Source organism: Hesperophylax consimilis, chromosome 13 (assembly GCF_061612785.1).
Source record: "Hesperophylax consimilis isolate HC1 chromosome 13, BYU_Hcon_1.0, whole genome shotgun sequence".
Lineage (NCBI taxonomy): Eukaryota > Metazoa > Arthropoda > Insecta > Trichoptera > Limnephilidae > Hesperophylax > Hesperophylax consimilis.
Window position 1 is genome coordinate 894,737 of NC_142848.1, and position 17,448 is coordinate 912,184.

Here is a 17,448-nt window from a genome sequence, read left to right on the forward strand (position 1 = left end):
GTGTTCATACACAGTAACTTTTCGCATCCCTATTTGGTTCAAAAAAGGGTGCAATGTGTTAGCGCAATTTATCTTTTTTGGTCTTAAATTGTCCTATTTAACACTTGAGCTCAACGAGTGCATAGTTTAAAATGTGACAAAATGCTCGTAGCGCGAGCGCTTTAGGGTTAAGTCATTGTTGGAATCTTAGATTTTGCAGAACTTTTATTTAATTTCCTTGTAAGTGTGGAGGGCTGTTCAAAATTGAACGGAATTTTTTTACCTTTTCGTAGATATAAATTCAAAAATGTTTTTAAAATTATTTCCCTTTGGAAGAAAAATCATACAGAGGGTCAGTCATGTAAGTTACAGTTCAACGCTTCCGTATTTTCCAGTCACTTGCCGCAGCCAGCAACAGGAAATGAAAATTCTTCTCGCCGCCTTCCGGGGCCTGGAGCCGGTGTGCAGTGAGTGGAAGTAACTCAGACACGGGTAGTCATCGAAACAATATTGTTCTGGAGAAGGAAACATCTACAGCTTCATGGAAAAATCATTTCACGTTGATATGCGAACAAACGAATTACATTTTCTTAATAGTTTATCCAAGGGTAACAAGAGAGTGCTATGGAATTTGAAAAAAACAAAAATTTTTTTTACGTAAATACCGCAAAATAATCCCAACTGCTCCCAACCGTCTGAAGACAGTGGTACTATGGCATCCCCAATCATGGTATATTGTTAGGCTGACGGAAGTAGAGAGAATACATATGGGGAAGTACCTAACTATTTAGATCTGGTCACCAAACACGACTAAAGCGATTACAAGCAACGTTTCAATTCTGAAAAGTGGTCTTTTAACAGGGCGATACTGAAAATATTTACTACTCTGGAACGTACCATGGCCAGCTGGCACTCCCCGTGAGAGGTACATAGCTATCACGAAGTACACTTGGGGAGTAAAATCACTTTGTTTTGTTCTATAAAAGCAACGTCAGTGGCCGAGTGGTCCAAAGAGTTTGCGGGTATAATCCCATGCTAACGAAGTCTTTCTTTATTTTCCAAGCAATCCGCTTATAAATAAGGTAAAAAAGAAATACAAATATTATTGGGTTATTCGTTAACTTGTCATATTTTCTGTTTCGCTAGAGAAAATATTAACAGTAGTTATTTACTTCGTACCTGACCGGTTTTGCCCTATAACTTACCTTCTGTGTTTTTTCGTATTTTTGATAAGTTTAGTTAAACGTAAGATATTTAAATGTATTTTTAAGTTTAAGGTCTTTAACAACCAAACCAATAAATTCACATCGGGTATTCGCAGATCAGAAGAACAGTTTATTTCGACAAAACCAATAAAAACGTAAATTAAATTCAGCTATAAAGTTGAAATTTTTATTACTCGATAAAATATTCATACTTATTTTTGAACAACATTTTAGATCAGAATATGAATTTATTGTGCGTTGGGTTGAATTTGTGAGCAATAAAACCTTGACGTATTCCGAAGCTTTCGATTTGGCTGAAAGCTTTGAATTTAAAATGTCTGGACTTCTAACGTGCAAAACTGCAGGCGAGCGAACTTACAAATCCAAAAAGCTTTTTCACATTTTTCTCTTTGCTACAATCCATCAAGGTTTTTATGGTTCATAAGTTGGAAAGTTGTTTCAAAGTACGATAGCGAGCTTTAACGATAATGATCAAAATAATCGACTTGAGATGATTGCTTTCAAATATGCTAAATATTTATTAGTTAATTTTTCTGAGATGGAAGTAAAGTTATTTCGAATAATCCTAAAATCAAAAAATTAAAAACACCACAATAAATGCAAAAAAAAATAAAGGTCTTTTAGGCTTACTTTAAAAACAATCCGTCGCAATACATGTGTATATGGAGCAATAAATGAAAATTCAAACTTTCAAATCGTAAATCTCACACCAATACTAGCTTATACTTTATACACTGTAATATATTACACAGTTAAGATGCACAACTTCAAAATCCATCATACTCCGATAAATTTGAACAACCACTGGACCGTTTTTGGTTAATTTGCGAAAATATAAACACCCGCGAGCGCACGCTGGCAAGAATGTGGCCAATTTCAAGAAATATATTTATATGAATTATTCCAAAAGGTTCCGCGTGTTTGTAACTTACTGGCAGCGGAGCGGGTATTTTGTTGCATGGCCCTCCGGGCGGCACTCAGTTGGGCTTCGCCCAGCTTAAGTGATACTAACAACAGTTTCATTTAATAGCTAGATATTGGGTCATTCACAGAGAGATGATGATTTTTACAAAGCTAACAGTTTTACACAGCTAGTAGTTTCACAGTTTATCAAAAGATATCTCTCATCTCTAGTACAATACATAAATACAAACCAATTATTACAGTAGGAAGATATTTTTTCGTGACGGTTTGTTATTGCGTTAAATATTCCCGTGAATGTTTATTCTACACAATTTCTGTCACGTATTGTGAATCAATTAATCTGTTAGTGAAATCTTTATTAAGTTATTTCAAAGTCTTAAAATTAAAAATAAGAAGTGAATGTTAACTTTATTTCGACTAGTAAAAAATTTTCTTTTTCGGTGCAGTATGTGTATTATCGTTAAATAAAAGATTTCATATAAGAAACCAATGTAATGGAAAGAATGAATCAACAAAAAGAAATAAATATTTATTTTTCGGAATAACTTTATTGAGTAAAACCTCAAATTGTAATATTTAAATATTGAAGACAATATTAGTGATTTCTAAACGAAAATCTGAAACAGAAAAATCAGAAAAGGAAACGGTCACAGTCCCAGATGTGACCGTTTCCTTTTCTGATTTTTCTGTTTCAGATTTTCGTTTAGAAATCACTAATATTGTCTTCAATATTTAAATATTAGAAATAAATATTTTTTTTTTGTACTAGAATAAGTTTTACTAACAGCGGAGCGGGTTTTTTGTTGCAAGGCCCTCCGGGCGGCACTCAGTTGAGCTTCGCCCAGTTTAAGTGATACTAACAACAGTTTCATTTAATAGGTAGATATTGGGTCATTCACAGAGAGAGAATTAGTATATATTGTTAAAACACGGAACAGGAAGAGCTAGGCATAATAAGAATGACAGTTGTTTGAATAAATGAAATTGTACATATTTGTTATTTATTATATCAACAGATTATTTACATATATGAGAATAAACTAAATAATAAAGATAAAATCCAATAACAGATTTTCACTTCAAATTATAATAATAATAAAGAATATTAAAAAAAAAACTAAGGGTTCTGTACCCGTGGCCGGGAGATTTACAAAAAATACAATATTGTAAATAATAAATAAAAAATAACAGAAGATGTAAGAACACAAATACATAAAAATTTAAAGTTAACTGATACACTAATAACCAGCTAAAATTCAAAACATAATGTATGTAAAATTTCAACACAGCAGCAATCAATAAAAACACTACACAATAGCAATAATAACAATATAATAAACGTATACCTACAACTAAATTGAACACATGAGTATAAATTAGAAGGTAAATAACTGGAAAGGATTCAAAGCAACAACATGATAACTTCCAGTAGAATATTTAAAATTATTTAATGTTAGTTATTACACATCTTTTAAAGGTTCTTAAATTACATGTGAATATGTCCATATCATTAAAATTCGTATTAAATATACTACAGGATCTGAATATAAACGCATTTTGTCTGATATTAGTAGAACATTTATGGAGATGAAAAAGTGATTTTTCTCTAGTTCTAACGCTCGGGACTCTAAAATTAATTTCAGACAGAATGGGAGAAAATCAATAAAGCCATTGATAATATTATGGAGATATATTATATCTGTGGAGTCTCTTCTAGCTTTTAATGGCTTTTATGGATTCTTTCAAATGAAAAACTATTATTCACTACATGTCTACAGCTGATATCAACTGTTAAGCAGGGTACTCACCTAACCGTGTAACCTGTAACGTATCTGATACTGTATCGAGTGAGTACGTAGGCACGAGTCTACTGCGAGCCGCTCGCGGGTGGAGCGCAGTGTGCTCGCAGTGACCTGTTTCACTGCAAGCACCATTATGAGCACTGAAGGCGGATCCGGGAGGTCGTAGCTGGATACGCGGTTACCGTGGACGAGCCGTACCCACTTGCAGATTGATACAGTATCAGTTACATTACATGCTACACTCTAGGTAAGTACCCTGCTTTACTGTATCTAATAAAGTTATAACAAAGTAGACTGAAATAATAGATTATTACAATGTAATGTTGAAATTTTATTGGATACATTTGAATTGACATAAACGCTTGTTAATGGTCAAGTAATTTTGCGCTATGCAAAATTTACCCGAAACATAGAATTTGAATTCGACTAATTAGAGGGCCGAAACCGTCCAGACGACAGCGTTAGATAGCGTGATAGTATAATCAGATTCTGATAAATTACGATTGAAAAAAATATCAAGTGAAAAAAAGAACAAACGATTTTTGAAATTTTCGTAAGTGCATTCTATATATTAAAAAAAATAATAGTAATGCGTGATGTTATTATAAATACATATTTTTAAACATTATTTTTAGTTCTATTGAAATGTTAGTATATGTTAGCAAATATCCTTTAAAAGATATAATTTTAAACCATTTCGTAAAGTTATAATTTTTTTTTATAAAACCTGCAAACTTAGGATAAATTAAAAAATATGAGAGATTATTTATTTTTTAAATTAATATTTGGAGGTATGATTTTTCTAATAGTGCGGGCATATTCAAAATCAAATTTACGTAAATCTCCACCGCTTAATACATTTTATCGTAAATATCTTGACTCTCTCATGAGGTAGCGATTATTATATTCCTTCTTCAAAAAAGAATGAGGAAAGACTATATTGAATGGTTGTCAGATTCCCAGAAAAATGGTATCATCCGCTCAGTTATTGAGCATTCGAAAACTACAGTCCTAAATTTCGACAAACATCTAATAACTTTTGATTTATGAAAACAATCAAATTTATTTATTGTGGTAAAATATTTGACGCCTGTATCTGAACGAATTTGAAATAATATTATAGTTTTAGTTTCAGTACTAGAATTGCCTCCAGATACGATGTAACTCATTTCCATTTATGATATAATACATAATGTCCCAAAAATATCAAGCGGTAGAATAATCTCTTGCAAATCAAGGTTCACAAAAAATTCTAAAAAATCGTAACTCGAAATTTACGAGGGGGTGATTTGGGTAGTCCTAGAAGTGCTCTACCTCCACACTTCCGCTTGACACTATTTTTTGGGACACCCTGTAAATCATAACGAAGAGCCTAAATCATGTGCTGAGTAATATAATAACGTATATAAGATGTGTTTTTAAATTTCTTCTTATCAAATATTGCGTAATTTTTTTCCGTTTCATATTTGTGATTTTACTGGTAGTTATTTCAGTATTTTACATTCCACATGATTTGCTTTGGTGCCTGCCTACCTACCTTATAGGTAGCAAAAATAAGTTTTTAATATAACAAACACTAACAGCCTTACTTATCAACGTGATGAATATTTTATACGATTGATGTATTATTGATGATTAGTAATATAAACTGACATTTAACGGTCATAAAACCGTTCATTGTTTATACAGCCAAAAAAAATGTTTGTTTGTCGTATAAACTAGAAATTTCTCATTGAATTTCTAACTAAGAAAATAAGAGAAAAAAACTTTTCAAATTTTTTTTTTTTTAATATACTTTAAATTTATGAATTGAAATATTTTAATTTTCAATCATGAAAATGAGGATCTCGTCTTAAAAAGGTAGATTATTTCTTATTAATCTGGGTGCCCTAACCTTAGGGTCAAGAACCAAGAAGCGTGTTTAATTTTTACATGGTTTTGTATAAAGATAAACATTACTAGTTTCAGTTACATTTTCATGTTTATTATAAAAGAATAGCGTAATGGATAATTTAACCACGAAATAAAAAAGTGAATGGGTAAAACGGGACAAGCCATAAGAAGACATATGAGAGGGAGAATGACGAAAACCCACCATAAAAACATGCGTTAGTTAGGTATTCTGGTGGCGTATCACAATTTTCACTTATCGCATGCTGTGCCCGGTGTGTCACATCTCTTCACTCGCCTCTACGTGGCGATACGCCTTCCTGGGGGATCCAAGAAAAATCTTCAAGATTTTGTGAATAAAATGCACAAGAAACAAATGTAAAGAAAAACAACCAGTTTTTGAGTTTCATTCTCATTAAAAATCCCATCGATAGAGATTTATTATTTTCGTTGAACGCTGCCAAATTCAATGTAAAAGTGTAAAGGCATTTTGCAAAAGAAAATTTCATAAAAGCTTACAAAGTGATATTCTGAAGAATGACCGCTCATAATACCTGTTACGTCACGCTACACTAAGGAATAAGGAACAATAAGGAACTCGGTCCAATTTTTTGTACCTTAAGTACCGGTATATTTTTTATTTTTGTAGTTAGTTAAATAGTAAAAATAATTTTCAAAATTTTAATTTTTCGGGTCCCGAAAGCGCACCAAGTATATGAACATGACCAGTGACATAACCAGTCATTAGAATCAAAAAGCCTATGTTTATTTAAAACAGGCGCTCCATTTTGTATGGGGGTCGAGACGTTTTTTATTCTTCAGATTAGTCGCTTATAACATTGAAGAACACTGGGTAAAATGTTGGCATATCGTCACTAATGTTATTGTTTTGAACCAAAATGTCAAAATACACACATCGTCGAGCCTAACAACCACTGAAGCGATTGGTGTTATATGAATATATTTATAATATTATTTAATTAATTATTCGCACTTATGGGTAACCAATTTACCGGTATTTAAAAACCTGCACTTTAACATTTTATCGGTTCTAACGTGAATGTAGACCAGGGTTGGCAATCCATATGTTCTAAAATACCCACAGGATATGAAGAGGTTTTCGAATTCCCGACAAAATCTCCCAAGTTTCTTTACCTTCAAAATGAAACCAAACTCTATTGAAATTATTATTTACAATTTATCATTTTCAGATTATCTCTTTCACCAGACTTTAAAAATTGCACTTTTTTGAAAATTTGCTGCAAAAGAAAAGAAATAATACGTTCTCAAAATTATAGTAAACTTAATTTTTCAATGTGGTTGAATGATCAAAAAATGCCTAGAATCCCCGCATTTTACCATCAAAAAGGGTTTCCCGCATAGAGCCAATTCTGAAAAAACCATTGAAATTTTTTGCAATTTGAGGAATTCTCCAGAAAATGGCAACCGTCATTTCGATACTAGTAACACGTTCATGTAGACTGTGATTGTTATTTGTGATGAATGAGCATAATACATTCGCAAGTCACACACACACACTATATATATATATATAGTGTGTGTGTGTATATATATATATATATATAATCTTTACTCCAAACCATTGAACGCCGAGTACACGTCAGTTTATGAATAAATATAATTGCTAAAATTAAAAATTATATTTCTTCGTTAGCTGACGTGCACTCGGCGTTCAATGGTCTGGAGTAAAGATTTTAGGGTGTAAATTCTAGTGTACCTGAAAACTTGGCCTTTATGCATTAGCTACACATCGGATGCCCTGAGGAAAATAATTTTTCTCTTTAAGGAAGGAATGAAGAGGAAGATCTGTGAAGGAAAAAGTAAGAGGGGTGAGTAGGAATTTGGAAGCCAGTGTCCAGGATTAACGGACATATGAGTCCATCTCTCCCACTGCCATGCAAAGCGACAAGCGATCCGGCACAACACGCAAGACCTAGACAAACCTTACCCCATGAACCCGGGCACCCCTGCCAAATCATCAAACGTAGCGAACCACTTGGGGTGACCTATGGATATGGACAGTGTTGGGATATTCAATATGTGGTTCCCAGGGCGGCGTTACCCAAACCCGCCTTCCAAATTGAAAAATTATGACCAAAGCAAAGAGTTCACTTAAAGATTTTAAATATATTCATATACGACGATGTGTCATACTTTTTCTGTCGTCCGCAGTAAATACACATTTAAAAGCTTTCGTGGGTATTCAGATATTCCTGTTTCCTTTCAGAACTTTCCTGAACTTTCACCGAAGAGGGAGAAAAGTGTTACTTACCGCCATTGTGTTTTATTTACTCTCCTTTTTACAGAATCTCGAATATACTCGTAAGGCGCAACGGTTCAGAGTTGTTTTTGTTTCTTACCGCATGCTTCCATTCAACCAAGCCGAGATGTAAATGCGGTACTATTTTATTCATGGAATATCGGAACTAATTTTTAGATAATGTGATGAAGTACCTTCTGAAGATCTTTGTTGAATGCTAATGGGATTACTTGAAATTATCCTTTTCTTGATGGATATTATTTTTCTGCCGCAGGCAAATGCCTTATTAGATATACGAGACATTATTAAATTACTAAGGTACTTTACCAACATATTATTTTCATTATTATTTGTTTTGGTAAACTAATGTTTGTAAGACAAGATTTTTTATGCATAGCACAAAGGGTAACAATTATTTTTACAAGCAATAATTGTTCGCCTGAAACACTCATCCACATTGAAAAATCTCCTGATAAAAGATACATGACGCCAACGGGACTCGAACCCGTGTTCGAGTCCCGTTGGCGTCATGTATCTTTTATCAGGAGATTTTTCAATGTGGATGAGTGTTTCAGGCGAATAATTATTGCTTGTAAAAATATAATTTTCAGTTTAGAAATATAAAATACATTTTAACGCGAATTTTGTAGAGAACACAGATATTAAGAATTTAGTTAAAATCTTTTTTTATACGGTCTGAAGCTGGTTAGATACACTAGCCACAGTTAGTCCACAATCGGGGTATGTTTTCAGGCTGAAGGTAGTGGAGAGGAGAATGAGATGAGGAAAAGGAAGGTGGGGAAGTACCTGGATATTCAGATCTGGTTACCAAACACAGCCAAAGCCATTTAAAGCAACATTTAAATACTTAGAGTATCTTCCATTTAATCCATGTTTATCTCGAGACGTTTCTGTATAATAGTTTTTTCTCTGGATTGTGTATCTCTATTCTCTCTGGGCGAATATAAATAAACAAAATAATCATAAAACCCCATTTTGTTTTTGTGTATCCATCCACCCTTTGAATATTTTCTACAAATATTGGTAAAAGTGGGTACATTGAAAACCAATTTTAAACTTATTCAAATTGTTTATTTTAACTGACCGTCAATTAAAATAAACAAGCGGAATAAAGTTAAAATTGGTTTTCATTATGACAATGGAATTGGGGAATCACAAAAAACAGACATTTAAATAACCTGTCGACAGTTTGAAATGTTTGCATAATTTTGACATACCAAACAGGTCATAATTCTATTAGGAGAATGCTCACACCTGGATACTCACCCACACGTGTCGTGGACAATTGTTTAATACTGTACCTTAGTTCAGAATCTTACAGGTTCACGAAAACACGATAAGTACGTCCTACTGTTTTCTTAAAACGAATCGTGAAAATAACCTGCTTTATGTCAGCCACCTATTTTATTGCTTTGGACACAATATTAGAAATGTTCAAATTATCTGCTGATATAAATAAATTATTTACAATGGTATTAGTTTTTATTTGTGGAGCAATGGCTCCACAAATTAACATTAGCTTCGCACAGAAGGCCCTGAGGAACAAAAACCCTCAGGGTCTATTTCATCTTTAGGAATGCTGAGTGGGGGGTCTTTTCAGGTTAAGGAAGGAGAGGAAGTTATGGGAATGAAAAAGGTTTCTGGGGCTAATGTGTCCAGGAGTGACGAACGTATAAATCCATCCCTTCCACTGCGGTGCAAGGCGATCGGTCGAGAGAATCCGGCTGGAGAAGTCAAAACGTCAAAGTCCTAGACAATCCTCACCTAATGAACCTGGGCACCTCTGCTTAGCCACCAAACGTAGTAAACCACTTGGGGTGACTTATGGCTGGGGTTAGTGTTGATTATCCAAAAAATGGTTCCATATCCATACTGGCCTCACAAATTATGTCAACCATTTATTGCTCGAAAATGTTCACATTATACTACATACAAAATCACTTAAAAAAACAAATCTCAAGAGTCTGATAATTTCTCATCTGTACAAGGTTAAGTGTTAAAAAATATATTCAGAAAATATACAAATGTATGTTTTGGAAGTTTACCGTATTGATTGTGCGGAGAACTTTTGAAAAATATATCACGAATATGTTGGGTTTGTTTCGACAGCTTTCGTTTCGTATTAAGATGAAGTGCCGTTAAGATTCCTAAACGTTTAAGCACATGTATTTCATAAATACTTCCACAAATGGAAATAGTTTGGAAATAATAACAAGTCTGTCAAATGACACTGGCACCGCAAAAACACTGTATGCTAAAGCATCATATTATGTAACTAGTAATTATATTAACAGTTAGTAGATATCTCGTCGAAAAACACTGTGTATGCAAAAGCATTTTATTATGTAACTAGTAATTATATTAACAGTTAGTAGATCTCTCGTCCAAAAACACTGTGTATGCTAAAGCATCATATTATGTAACTAGTAATTATATTAACAGTTAGTAGATATCTCGTCCAAAAACACTGTGTATGCTAAAGCATCATATTATGTAACTAGTAATTATATTAACAGTTAGTAGATATCTCGTCCAAAAACACTGTGTATGCTAAAGCATCATATTATTTAACTAGTAGTTCTGTCAATAGTTAGTAGATCTCGCGTCCAATAAAGTAATTTTTTAAAGTTTCCAACTTATTTTTGTTAATTTTTTAACGACAACCAAAATTTTCTCTGAAATGATAAGATTTCTTAAAAGCTACTTTAACCCCTACCTACTTAATTATAAACCAAATATTTTAGGATTTTTTTTTTAATTTCAATAAAGGAATTATACAATTTATTTCAGGAATCGTCATTACCTCAATGATAATTCTGTAGTCAAATTTCTTCATGCAGGTTTTGGTACCAACATATTGTGAAAAATGCGAATAAGAAAGAAGATTGAACCATTAAAATTAACAACGGAACCGGAAATAGAACGAACGCAAAAAAAATAGAGACAGATGAAATGCAAAACGGCCGAATTAAAATAAGACTTCAAGAAATATATGCAGATAACTTATCACAAATCTAACTTAAGCGCTTGTTATATGATAGCGAACTTTCGCAAACTGTCAAAATGTCTTCATTTTTTTGTCACTAGAGGGCGGTAGTTGTACATTAATGAACTTGTTAAAACATAACGTCACATGTGCGTTTGTCGCAAAGCAATGAACGTATAATATGAATGTGAAATATTAAGTAAAACAAACAACTTAGTAAAAGGGTATGACTTATTTGCAGAACCTACTATTTTGGTAAAGCATTTAATTTGACATTTTTTATAAATGTTTCATCATTCACTTGCTGTTGTCATTAGTGTTGAGGAACATTTCCGATACATATAGTTTGTTTTACACGGTTTTCGGAAACTCGTGGTATAAACGGTAAAACCCTTTTATTTTTTATTTTTTTTTATTTTATTTAATACATGTTACATTATTATGAAATTTACATAAAGTAGATATAATGAATCACCATACTAGGCGGCTGCCTGTTTCATGGTGACCAATTGAGTGTAATTAATTTGTATGAAATATGAAATCTAGTGTAAACATATGAAATTAGTAACTATAGATGAAGCTAAAATTTTGGAAAAATTGTAATATAAAGTAGAAGATAGAAATTAGAAAGGAGAAAGAAGTAAATTAGCATTAGATTGTAAAAATATACATAATTATATATATAATTTTTAATATGTGTGCATGCAAGCACACATGTGTATATAGCAGCAGACATACCTATATACATATAACAGCACATGTATACATACACCCATATGACGCATCCTCACGCATATAAACAATATATACACCTCTATCTGAGTACTTGGAATAGGCTACTAACACTATAACAATCACACATCAAAAAATCCCCGAGCGCTTTCCTGAAACTGTCGTATTTGGCTATTGATTTTATTTCTAACGTTAAATTATTGAATATTTTTGGAGCAAGAAAGTTAAATTGTCTTTGTGCCATTGAGGTTTTTATTGGGGGAATAGTATAATTCGATTTGTTGGAATATCTTGTATTATGGGTCGATTCAAAAATATTTTTTTTCGTATGTTTGAATTTATAGTAGGAGGATATGTTTTTGACGTATAAGGATTTTATGTTGAGTACTTTGAAGTCGTTAAATAAGTCCTTCGTGGGGTGAATATAGTGTACTTTGTAAATAGTCCGCATTATCAATTTTTGAGCTTTAATTAATGGATCTAATATCGTGTTAGAGCATCCTCCCCAGACTATTATACCGTAAGATATAATTGATTGGCATAAAGAAAAGTATACCGTTTTTAGTGTATTTTTATTAAGAATATTTCGTAATGACCTGAAGATATATGCCAGTTTCCGTATACGGTTTGTAACATTTATTACGTGATCTTCCCATCGTAGTTTATTGTCAATTATTACACCCAAATATTTAATGGAATCTACTCGTTCTAGTGGATTGCACAGACAGCTAGAGTTATCTCTACAAGAATGTATTTTTAGTGTATGATTGATTGAAGGCTGACTCGGAATATTAAGACTAAACGTTATATATTTCGTTTTAGTTATGTTTAAGGTGAGTAGATTATCATCCAACCACTGTTTAATAATTTGCAATGTTAGATCCGCTCTGTGAAATGTTTCTTCCCATGTCTTACTTTTTAGTACTAGGGCAGTGTCATCGGCGAAAGTGATTATATTGCCATCTTTTTTTTTTTTTTTTTTTTTAGTCGGAGGCGGTTTACTTACGTTCCCCGCGAGCACTTAGGCCATAGGCCCATTGTACTATCTCCCATTTTACCTCATTCCCTTGCCAGTAACCCGGTCCCTTTTATGAAGTTCACCAGGGCTGTCATTGGATATGTGGCGATGTCTTCTGGTTCCACACTGTGTCTTCCCAGGTATCTGAGCCTTATTCCCAGCAGAGCGGGGCATTGGCACCATAGGTGAATTGGAGTCTCTTCCTCCTCTTCACATTTCCTACAGATGTTGGTGTTTTCCACTCCCAACAGTTGCATGTGTCTCCTGAGATGGCAGTGTCCCGTTAATAGTCCTACCAGTTCCCTCAGTGAGTTTCTGTCCATATCGAGTAGTTGCCTGGTTCGGTTAGGGTCCGGTCCGTTTATGAGTACTTTAGATTGCCTCATTCCGGGTGCCTTCTTCCATTCCTTCCAGTGTTGGGATTTGACCCACCTCTTGATATGTAGTTTGGTGTGGCAAGCTGCTACTCCTACGGCCGGTTCAGATCCCACAAGTGATGCTTTCGCCCCTTTCCTTGCTAGTTCGTCAGCCCGCTCGTTGCCCTCAATACCTTTATGTCCTGGTACCCAGAGCAGGGTTACTTTATTGATGGTCGCCAGTTCTATTAGGATAGTCCTGCATTCCATCACCAGTCTGGAGTCGCATCGGTTACTTTCCAGTGCCATTAAGGCCGCCTGGCTATCAGAACATATGTTTATGTTCTTATTTCTGTACCCGATACTCATATTCTCCTGTGCGCAGACTAAGATGGCTTTCATCTCAGCTTGAAACACAGTGCAGTGCATTCCTAGAGGTATACTGAGTTCCCTCTTAGATCCCTGTAGACAGACCCCGGCCCCTGTTCCTTCCTCCATCTTGGACCCGTCTGTGAACCAGATTAGTTCCTGTTTGGAGTTTGGACCTGGGACCGTGTCCCATTCCTCCCTTGTGGGGTACGTCACTTTAAACAGCTGTCCGAAGAAGTATTCGGCTTGTTTGCCGTCCTGCTTCATCCCAGCCGTCGGACTAATTGCCCTCAGTCTTATTCCTATCTCCGTGTGACTGTTTCTGGGCAACTCTCCTCTCCATTGGCCATTGCAATGTAACCTGTAGGCTGCCGCCATCGCCGCCCCCTCTATTTCTATGTTTAGTGGGGGTAGGTTCAGCAGCACTCCCATGGCTAGTATTGGAGTGGTTCTCATGGCTCCTGTGATGCTTCTGCATGCAAGTCCCTGTATGTGATTGAGTGTGACCATCACTGTTTTCAGTGTTGTTCTCCTCCACCAGACCAGGGCTGCGTGCATGATCCTTGGTTTTACAACGGCTGTGTAAAGCCATTGCATCATTTTAGGTTTGAGACCCCACGTTCTGCCGCAGATTCGCCTAGTTGCCCACATCAGAGCACAGGCCTTTCTGCCTACAGTTTCCACCTGGTTTTTCCAGCTCAGTTTGGCATCTATGATGACTCCGAGGTACTTAACCGTGTCAGAGGGTTCTAATTCCTTTCCATAGAAGGTTGGATTGCTCCATCCTTCTAGTTTCCTTTTACGCGTAAAGATTACTAGTTCTGTCTTGTCTGGGTTGACTGACAGTCCTGTTTCTTCACACCATTCTTCCACTGTTGCCAGTGTTGACTGTATAAGGCCTCGGGTTGTGTCTGCATCCCAACACCTTATTATGGTTGCAATGTCATCCGCATACCCTTGCGTATATAGGCCCCTGTTGTTGAGTTTCCGGATGAGGTTGTCCACCACCAGGCTCCACAGCAAGGGTGATAAGACCCCTCCCTGTGGACACCCTCGTGTCACCAGCACTTTGATGCTTACCTCACCCCTTTTCACCGTAAGTATCCGGCCTGAGAGCATGTTCCTCAGCCACCTTCTGGTGGTTTTGTCGAGTCCATGTCTTTCTGCCGCTTCATCAATGGATTTAATAGTGGTGCAGTTAAATGCTCCCTCTATATCCAGGAATAGCCCTACCGCCAGTTCCCCAGTCGCTTGTGCCTGCTCCAGTTTGTACACCAACCTGTGCAGTGCCGCGTCGACTGACTTACCTGCTTGGTAAGCAAACTGTAACTCGTGGAGGGGCTTCTCTTTCAGTGCCCCGTCCCTTATGTGCCTGTCCATTAGCCTCTCCATTGTCTTCAGAAGAAATGAGGTGAGGCTAATTGGGCGGAATGCACCTGGTTGGTCGTAGTCAGCTCTCCCCGGTTTGGGTATGAACACTACCCTTGTCTTCCGCCATGGTATGGGGATGTATCCGAGGGCACAGCATGCCCTCAGGATCTTCGTCACCGGAAGTAGGATTGTATCTAGGCCCCTCTGTAGAAGTGCCGGAAAGATTCCATCCTCTCCTGCGCTTTTAAAAGGGTCAAACCCTCTGATTGCCCATTTAACTCTGGAGGGAGTAACTATTTTAGCCGCAGTGTCCCAGTCCTTACCTTCCCGTGTAACTCGGGCTGGTGGTGGACCGGTATCATCTGCTTCTAACTTTTTGTAGCCGGGAAAATGTTTCCCCAGCAGTACCTCCAACTCCTCCTCCCAACTGTTGGTATATCCTCCATCAGCTTTTTTGAATGGGCCTTTTGCTGCCCCTGGGTCTTTTGCAAGAATTTTTTGGATTCTTGCAGTCTGTGGGATGGTTTCCACCTCCCCACAGTATTTCTCCCAGGAGCATGTTTTGGCTTTCTGGATTGCCACCTTGTACTCTTTCTGGTATTGCTTGTGGGCATCCCAGTTTCCTGACTTTTTGGCCTTGTTGAAAGCTTGCCTTACTATTTTCCGTAGCTCCTGCAGTCTTCTGCTCCACCACGGTGTTTTGTCCCTGGTACTTGTCTTCAGAGGGCAGCTACTTTCGTATGCCCTTATCATTGAGTCCCTCAGTACTTCTACTGCGTCCTCAATTTCTTCGGGGCAACCGTATTTAGCTGGGAATCTTGTCATTCCTATATTTAGTTCCTCCGAGTATCTAGTCCAGTCAGTTGCTTTTGGGTTCCTATATGTATCGGTCCCCGTTTTGCTTGTTTCTCCCTCTAGTTTAAATTCTATGTGTCGGTGGTCCGACAGGGATGGTTCGTCCGATACTCTCCATCCTGAGACTCTTAATGTTCCTAGGGTCAGGTCTATCACCTCCTGTCTGTTACTTATAACGAAGGTGGGTTCCCTACCTCTATTGAGAATCTCAAGGTTCACTGTCATCAGGTATTCCAGGAGGTCCTGTCCTCGTTTGTTGATGTCCGTACTCCCCCACACAGTGTGGTGCGAGTTAGCATCTGCTCCGAGTATCAGTTCCCTACCCTTCTCCCTGCAGTCTTGGACGAGTCTCGTTATTTCCCTTGAGGGTGGTGGTTCCACAGAGTCATAGGGCATGTATGCTGATGCCACAACTACTTCCCTGCTTCTTTGGTCCAGCGTGACCTGTAGCTTCACAGCCACTAAGTCCCTACTGCAGTGTTCGGGTAGCAGTGTGCCAGGTATCCCTCTGATGAGAATACAGGCCCTGGGTCTGTCCCCCGACTCGTTATAATAGATTAGACCTTGGTTCATGTTTAGTCCTCTGACCTTCCCCCTATAAGTCCAGGGTTCTTGGATCAGCGCGACGTCCACACTGTCCCGAGTGACTCTACTGCTAAGCACTGCAGTCGCTGCCGGACTGCGGTGCAAGTTTATTTGAATGAACTGTAAGTTTTTAGCCATTACTGCCTAATCCTTAAGTCATTCCTCCTATTTACGCTCCTCGGTGTTAGGAGAGCGCACCGTGAAAGTGGCCTTCCTTATCCCGACATGCGCCGTCATCCCCATCTCCCTCAGCACCTTCACACTTTCCTCGTCCACACTCATGATCAGGCGATACATGTTCTTATCCCTGATCGAGTCGTGGACGATCCATTTTTTTGTGTGTAGCCGGGGAGTCTGGTTCTCCAGCAGTTGTAGCAACCTCTCGGTGCTTACTGCTCCATTTTCGGGGATTACTGCCATAACCTTTACGTACTTTGGCAGTTCCTGCAACCCCACCACCTCCAGGTCGCAGCCCTGCCATTTCCGTATGGTCGGCACCATCTCCCTCAGCCATGTCTCTGACTCCTTGTCGGAGCAGGTCATTTTCAGGACGCCTCTCTGAGTGAAGCATTCGTCGAATCTGGGTTTGAACTGCCCCTTTGGGATGCTCAAAATCAGATCCGCGGCCGCCTCACTCACGAGGGCCTCCTGCTCTTTTGTAAATTCTTCCTCTCTGCTCCTATGTACTACAGCCACTCGAATTTTATTTCCAGCGGCTTCCGCATAGGTAGCAGAGGTGAGAATTCCTCGGGGCTTTTTCCTGGAATTTCCCGGTGAAAGCCCCAAGGGTTTAGGTTCTGGTGAGGTTCTTCTCCTCTTCCCAGCCTTCTTTTCCCCGGGCGTTCCAGGTTGCTCCCGGTTACCTTCTGCGGTCCCCGTTAGCTTCCGGTCTGTCCCTGGTTTGCCTTGCCTGGTTCCGGCCTTCGAGGTCCCTGGTTGTCCCCAGCGGACTTTTACAGTCGCTGGTTGTTCCCGGTTTCCTTCCTTCCGCCCCTGCTTCTCTCTTTTGAGTTTTCTCCTCGCAGCCCCACTGAGTTTCTTCCCACTGATGTG

The 17,448-nt window shown here is 37.4% G+C and overlaps 1 protein-coding gene across 1 annotated transcript; it reads right to left on the minus strand.

Moving 5' to 3' along the window:
- Nucleotides 1-345: 345 nt before the first annotated feature.
- LOC149418278 (uncharacterized) lies at nucleotides 346-16,533 on the minus strand. The gene is made up of 4 exons (XM_089639078.1): nucleotides 15,364-16,533; nucleotides 3,985-4,132; nucleotides 2,138-2,212; nucleotides 346-494 (listed from the first exon to the last, which is right to left on the minus strand). The coding sequence occupies exons 1-4, from the start codon at nucleotides 16,531-16,533 to the stop codon at nucleotides 346-348; spliced, it is 1,542 nt and encodes a 513-aa protein (XP_089495204.1).
- Nucleotides 16,534-17,448: the final 915 nt, after the last annotated feature.

What these genes read in the sequence shown, in the direction of transcription:
- LOC149418278 (XM_089639078.1), bottom strand. Translation starts at nt 16,533, where the DNA reads ATGGCTAAAAACTTACAGTTCATTCAAATAAACTTGCACCGCAGTCCG. An exon ending in GTTGGGAGGAGGAGTTGGAG is followed by an intron (nt 4,133 to 15,363) that starts GTACTGCTGGGG and finishes TCAATCTGCAAG; the next exon opens with TGGGTACGGCTCGTCCACGG. An exon ending in CGCAGTAGACTCGTGCCTAC is followed by an intron (nt 2,213 to 3,984) that starts GTACTCACTCGA and finishes AACTGTTGTTAG; the next exon opens with TATCACTTAAGCTGGGCGAA.